General features: G+C 30.9%; 1 protein-coding gene across 1 annotated transcript in view; it reads right to left on the bottom strand.

Annotated features, from left to right (window-relative positions):
* Positions 1–1,627: 1,627 nt before the first annotated feature.
* LOC118646060 overlaps positions 1,628–7,611 on the bottom strand; it is a 16,874-nt gene continuing 10,890 nt past the window's right edge. The window contains exons 2-3 of the mRNA XM_036288331.1: positions 3,631–3,634; positions 1,628–1,638 (exon numbers count right to left, since the gene is read on the bottom strand). Of these exons, the coding sequence (XP_036144224.1) occupies positions 3,631–3,634 (4 nt within the window). The 3' untranslated portion in view covers positions 1,628–1,638. The remainder of the gene's footprint in view (positions 1,639–3,630; positions 3,635–7,611) is intronic.

Below are 7,611 nucleotides of genomic sequence, written 5' to 3'. Positions count from 1 at the left end.
AATGTACAGAACTATTGCTAAAATCTATCAGGAACTTTAGAACTATTACGGGTGCAAGTAGAACTGCTGTTAAAATGTTCAATTTTCACAGCCGTCTAATAAACAAATTACCTAAAAATGCTTAAAGACCGGAACTGTCGACGAAACCTGCAAAAAGCTTTGGAACTATTGCAGAACTATTGAGAAATGCTATGTACTCGTCTGAAACTCGCTATAAAATTGTAGTTTACTTTTGTAGTGCGGTGCCAGCCGTCTAATAAAAAAATTTTTTTTAAATACTTAAAGACCGGAACTGTCGACGAAACCTGCAAAAAGCTTTGGAACTATTGCAGAACTATTGAGAAATGCTAAGTACTCGTCTGAAACTCGCTATAAAATGGTAGGTTACTCTTGTAGTGCGGTGCCAGCCGTCTAATAAAAAAATTTTTTTTAAATGCTTAAAGACTGAAACTGTCGACGAAACCTACAAAAAACTTTAACACTATTGCAGAACTATTAAAATATGCTATGTACTCTTCTGGAATTCGCTATAAAATAGTAGTTTACTCTTGTAGTACGGTGCCAGCCGTCTAATAAAGAAATTGCTTAAAAATGCTTAAAGACCGGAACTGTCGACGAAACCTGCAAAAAGCTTTGGAACTATTGCAGAACTATTAAAATATGCTATGTACTCGTCTGGAACTCGCTATAAAATGGTAGTTTACTCTTGTAGTGCGGTGCCAGCCGTCTAATAAAGAAATTGCTTAAAAATGCTTAAAGACCGGAACTGTCGACGAAACCTGCAAAAAGCTTTGAAACTATTGCAGAACTATTGAAAAATGCTATGTACTTGTCTGGAACTCGCTATAAAATTGTAGTTTACTCTTGTAGTGCGGTGCCAGCCGTCTAATAAAAAAATTCTTTAAAAATGCTTAAAGACCGAAACTGTCGACGAAACCTACAAAAAACTTTGTCACTATTGCAGAACTATTAAAATATGTACTTGTCTGGAACTCGCTATAAAATTGTAATTTATTCTTGTAGTGCGGTGCCAGCCGTCTAATTAAAAAATTCTTAAAAATGCTCAAAGACCGGAACTGTCGACGAAACCTACAGAAAGCTTTGTCACTATTGCAGAACTATTAAAATATGTTATGTATTCGTCTGGATCTCGCTATAAAATGGTAATTTACTCTTGTAGTGCGGTGTTAGCCGTCTAATAAAAAAATTGTTTAAAAATGCTTAAAAACCGGAACTGTCGACGAAATCTGCAAAAAGCTTTGGACCTATTGCAGAACTATTAAAACATGCTATGTACTCTTCTGAAATTCGCTATAAAATGGTAGTTTACTCTTGTAGTGCGGTGCCAGCGGTCTACTAAAAAATTGTTTTAAAATACTTAAAGACCGGAAGTGTCGACAAAACCTGCAAAAAGCTTTGAAACTATTGCAGAACTATTAAAATATGTTATGTACTCGTCTGGCACTCGCTATAAAATGGTAGTTTACTCTTGTAGTGCGGTGCCAGCCGTCTAATAAAAAAATTGCTTAAAAATGCTTAAAGACCGGAACTGTCGACGAAATCTACAAAAGCTTTGACATTATTGCAGAACTTTTAGAAAATGTCATAAAGTTGACTGAAACTCGCCAAACAGTGGTACTTTACTCTTGTGGTGCAATGCCAACAGCCAAATTAAAAAACTGTTTAAATATATTTAATGTACAGAACTATTGCTAAAATCTATCAGGAACTTTAGAACTATTACGGGTGCAAGTAGAACTGCTGTTAAAATGTTCAATTTTCATTAATGAGGTGCCACTGAAAGTTAGCACCTCATTTTTTTAAATATTTTATGTATTCGTATGGAACTCGCTATAAAATGGTAATTTACTCTTGTAGTGCGGTGCCAGCCGTCTAATAAAAAAATTGCTTAAAAATGCTTAAAAACCTGATATGTCGACGAAACTTGCAAATAGCTTCGGAATTATTACAGAATTATTGAAAAATGCTATGTACTCGTCTGGAACTCGCTATAAAATGGTAGTTTACTCTTGTAGTGCGGTGCCAGCCGTCTAATAAAAAAATTGCTTAAAAATGCTTAAAAACCTGATATGTCGACGAAACTTGCAAATAGCTTCGGAACTATTACAGAATTATTGAAAAATGCTATGTACTCGTCTGGAACTCGCTATAAAATGGTAGTTTACTCTTGTAGTGCGGTGCCAGCCGTCTAATAAAAAAATTGTTTAAAAATGCTTAAAGACCGGAACTGTCGACGAAACATATAAAAAGCTTTGAAACTATTGCGGAACTGTTAGAAAATGCCATAAAGTTAGTTGAAACTCGCCAAAAAGTGGTACCTTACTCTTGTAGTGCAATGCCAACAGCCAAATTAAAAAACTGTTTAAATATATTTAATGTACAGAACTATTGCTGAAATCTATCAGGAACTCTAGAACTATTACGGGTGCCAGTACTATATTGTTACTCCATCGCTGTTAGAAGGATAGAGAAGAGACGTTGAACCCCACGACAGTAACACATATTTATCAAGTAATTTTTAATTATCTTAATTATCTTTTTTGCCAATACATTAAATATAATTATAATTCTTTTTTTTATTTGTATTAATTAAAAAATTAATATATTGTTATTTAAAATGTATATTTTTAATTGCAGGTATGTTTAACTGAATACCATATCTAATTGTATATAATTGTATGTGGCGCCATATATAATGCTGTGTTAGTAGTGCATTTTGTATATAATTATATATAGCATTATATACAACTATATAGTCATATATAGCCATATATATTAATGTGGCTAATCTGGGTCCATATATAATCAGATATAGCACCATATCTAATTTTATATAATTGTATGTGACGCCAGATATAATGCTATGTGAGCATCCTATATATAATTATATATAGCATTATATATGGCGCCATATACAATTAGATATGCAGACTTGCCCGCTAGTTAGAGCGCGGCGCCGTCGATAGGCGGCGTACTCTCTCAGGAGCAAAGTGCAGTCGATCGGCTACATAAAGATCACTCGTAGCGTGGTTAAGGCAAGCAAAAATTAGCTTCTTGTTCCTGTCTGATGTGGAAGAGGACTGCCACTATTTTTATGATTTACTCATTAGAAATATCTATATATGGTTATTTATATATAAATATTTATATATCTGTATATGGTTACATACAATCTGATTGTATATAATGTTAATTATATATAATCATATATGATTATATATAATTATATGTGGTTGTATATAATTATATATGGCTATGTGGTTATATATGTTTATATATAGTTACATACAATCGTATACGATTGTATAATGCCATTTTTTTATATGATTGTATATAATGTCATTTGAAGATTTGAAGAAAATAATGTTATTGAACTTTTACGAGAAAGAAATCTTGATATCTCAAAATTGAGTGTACCAATTTATTTGGATTGGTTGCAATTGAAAACTCACATTAATATTATCTCATGAAAAAATAATTTAGATATAATTATATATAATTATTTTTTCTCGGAAAGATGCATATATAGACTCAGTTGTTCTTATTCTTTCATATATGAAACTATATATGACTTTATAGGATTATATATATATATCTATATATGATTACTCAACTTCAATAGGTACAATCAGATATGACCTGATATTATTATATATAATCATATAAAGCATTTGCATTTCTTCAGATATAAGCCGGCAAGAACAATGGAGTCCATATATAAAAATATATATAAATATATATAAATTATATATAAATTATATATAGTGCCCATAAATAATTTATATATAATTATATATGCTGGTATATATAAATCATATATAATTACATATAATTATATATAACGTCATATATAATTATATCTAAATTATGTTTTCCTGAAATAATATTAATGTGAGTTTTCAATTGCAACCAATCCAATTAAATCGGTACACTCAATTTTGAGATATCAAGATTTCTTTCTCGTAAATTCATTATTTACATTATACATAATAATTTTGTTTTAGTAAAATGAAATTGTATGTAGGCACATTGTAAAGCCTCTTGAATGGCAAACTGGATTTACATGTGTGTATATTACATATGAATCTGATCTGAAGAAAATAATGTTATTGAACTTTTACGAGAAAGAAATCTTGATATCTCAAAATTGAATGTACCGATTTAATTTGATTGATTGCAATTAAAAACTCACATTAATATTATCTTATGAAGAAATAATTTAGATATAATTATATATGACGTATTTAAATATATTTGATTGATTTTATTGATCTTTCGACTGATTTGTGAATGTATATGTACTTAACGTTTTTTTTTTACTTTTATAAGGTTTTGATAGAATTTATCTTCTTTTTGTAAAAATCAAGTGATAGTGTTTCTTACATAATTTATTTAAATTGATTTATTTATTATACATTATTCATTTTTTAATTATAAACATATGTAGATGTACATAACATTATTAATATTTATATTGAATATACATGTATACGGCAATCATATTTGTTAATGCACATATGTTTAAATTCTAATAACAATATTAGTAAAAACACAATATAAACACAACAAATAACATTAATATAAATAAAATTATATATGTATATACATATATACAGGGTGACAGCTAACTGGCAGCCAATCTGTAATAGATAGATATATATAGATATACTAATAGATAGATGTATAGATATACTAATATAGAAATAAACATAAATATATATATATATATTTACGTTTATTTGTATATTAATATATCTATTAGTATATTTGTATACATCTATCTATTAGTATATCTATATATATATATATACATATATCTATCTATTACAGATTGGCTGCCGGTTAGCTGTCACCCTGTATATATGCATATACATATATAATTTTAATTATATTAATGTTATTTGTTGTGTTTATATTGGATCGACTGCACTTTGCTCCTGAGAGAGTACGCCGCCTATCGACGGCGCCGCGCTCTAACTAGCGGGCAAGTCTGCATATCTAATTGTATATGGCGCCATATATAATGCTATATATAATTATATATAGGATGCTCACATAGCATTATATCTGGCGTCACATACAATTATATAAAATTAGATATGGTGCTATATCTGATTATATATGGACCCAGATTAGCCACATTAATATATATGGCTATATATGACTATATAGTTGTATATAATGCTATATATAATTATATACAAAATGCACTACTAACACAGCATTATATATGGCGCCACATACAATTATATACAATTAGATATGGTATTCAGTTAAACATACCTGCAATTAAAAATATACATTTTAAATAACAATATATTAATTTTTTAATTAATACAAATAAAAAAAAAGAATTATAATTATATTTAATGTATTGGCAAAAAAGATAATTAAGATAATTAAAAATTACTTGATAAATATGTGTTACTGTCGTGGGGTTTAACGTCTCTTCTCTATCCTTCTAACAGCGATGGAGTAACAATATAGTACTGGCACCCGTAATAGTTCTAGAGTTCCTGATAGATTTCAGCAATAGTTCTGTACATTAAATATATTTAAACAGTTTTTTAATTTGGCTGTTGGCATTGCACTACAAGAGTAAGGTACCACTTTTTGGCGAGTTTCAACTAACTTTATGGCATTTTCTAACAGTTCCGCAATAGTTTCAAAGCTTTTTATATGTTTCGTCGACAGTTCCGGTCTTTAAGCATTTTTAAACAATTTTTTTATTAGACGGCTGGCACCGCACTACAAGAGTAAACTACCATTTTATAGCGAGTTCCAGACGAGTACATAGCATTTTTCAATAATTCTGTAATAATTCCGAAGCTATTTGCAAGTTTCGTCGACATATCAGGTTTTTAAGCATTTTTAAGCAATTTTTTTATTAGACGGCTGGCACCGCACTACAAGAGTAAATTACCATTTTATAGCGAGTTCCATACGAATACATAAAATATTTAAAAAAATGAGGTGCTAACTTTCAGTGGCACCTCATTAATGAAAATTGAACATTTTAACAGCAGTTCTACTTGCACCCGTAATAGTTCTAAAGTTCCTGATAGATTTTAGCAATAGTTCTGTACATTAAATATATTTAAACAGTTTTTAATTTGGCTGTTGGCATTGCACCACAAGAGTAAAGTACCACTGTTTGGCGAGTTTCAGTCAACTTTATGACATTTTCTAAAGTTCTGCAATAATGTCAAAGCTTTTGTAGATTTCGTCGACAGTTCCGGTCTTTAAGCATTTTTAAGCAATTTTTTTATTAGACGGCTGGCACCGCACTACAAGAGTAAACTACCATTTTATAGCGAGTGCCAGACGAGTACATAACATATTTTAATAGTTCTGCAATAGTTTCAAAGCTTTTTGCAGGTTTTGTCGACACTTCCGGTCTTTAAGTATTTTAAAACAATTTTTTAGTAGACCGCTGGCACCGCACTACAAGAGTAAACTACCATTTTATAGCGAATTTCAGAAGAGTACATAGCATGTTTTAATAGTTCTGCAATAGGTCCAAAGCTTTTTGCAGATTTCGTCGACAGTTCCGGTTTTTAAGCATTTTTAAACAATTTTTTTATTAGACGGCTAACACCGCACTACAAGAGTAAATTACCATTTTATAGCGAGATCCAGACGAATACATAACATATTTTAATAGTTCTGCAATAGTGACAAAGCTTTCTGTAGGTTTCGTCGACAGTTCCGGTCTTTGAGCATTTTTAAGAATTTTTTAATTAGACGGCTGGCACCGCACTACAAGAATAAATTACAATTTTATAGCGAGTTCCAGACAAGTACATATTTTAATAGTTCTGCAATAGTGACAAAGTTTTTTGTAGGTTTCGTCGACAGTTTCGGTCTTTAAGCATTTTAAAGAATTTTTTTATTAGACGGCTGGCACCGCACTACAAGAGTAAACTACAATTTTATAGCGAGTTCCAGACAGTACATAGCATTTTTCAATAGTTCTGCAATAGTTTCAAAGCTTTTTGCAGGTTTCGTCGACAGTTCCGGTCTTTAAGCATTTTTAAGCAATTTCTTTATTAGACGGCTGGCACCGCACTACAAGAGTAAACTACCATTTTATAGCGAGTTCCAGACGAGTACATAGCATTTTTCAATAGTTCTGCAATAGTTTCAAAGCTTTTTGCAGGTTTCGTCGACAGTTCCGGTCTTTAAGCATTTTTAAGCAATTTCTTTATTAGACGGCTGGCACCGCACTACAAGAGTAAACTACCATTTTATAGCGAGTTCCAGACGAGTACATAGCATATTTTAATAGTTCTGCAATAGTTCCAAAGCTTTTTGCAGGTTTCGTCGACAGTTCCGGTCTTTAAGCATTTTAAGCAATTTCTTTATTAGACGGCTGGCACCGTACTACAAGAGTAAACTACCATTTTATAGCGATTCCAGAAGAGTACATAGCATATTTTAATAGTTCTGCAATAGTGTTAAAGTTTTTTGTAGGTTTCGTCGACAGTTTCAGTCTTTAAGCATTTTAAAAAAATTTTTTTATTAGACGGCTGGCACCGCACTACAAGCGTAACCTACCATTTTATAGCGAGTTTCAGACGAGTACTTAGC

The sequence above is a fragment of the Monomorium pharaonis genome, chromosome 6 (genome assembly GCF_013373865.1).
Source record: "Monomorium pharaonis isolate MP-MQ-018 chromosome 6, ASM1337386v2, whole genome shotgun sequence".
Classification (NCBI taxonomy): domain Eukaryota; kingdom Metazoa; phylum Arthropoda; class Insecta; order Hymenoptera; family Formicidae; genus Monomorium; species Monomorium pharaonis.
This window is presented reverse-complemented; position numbering and strand designations above follow the sequence as displayed.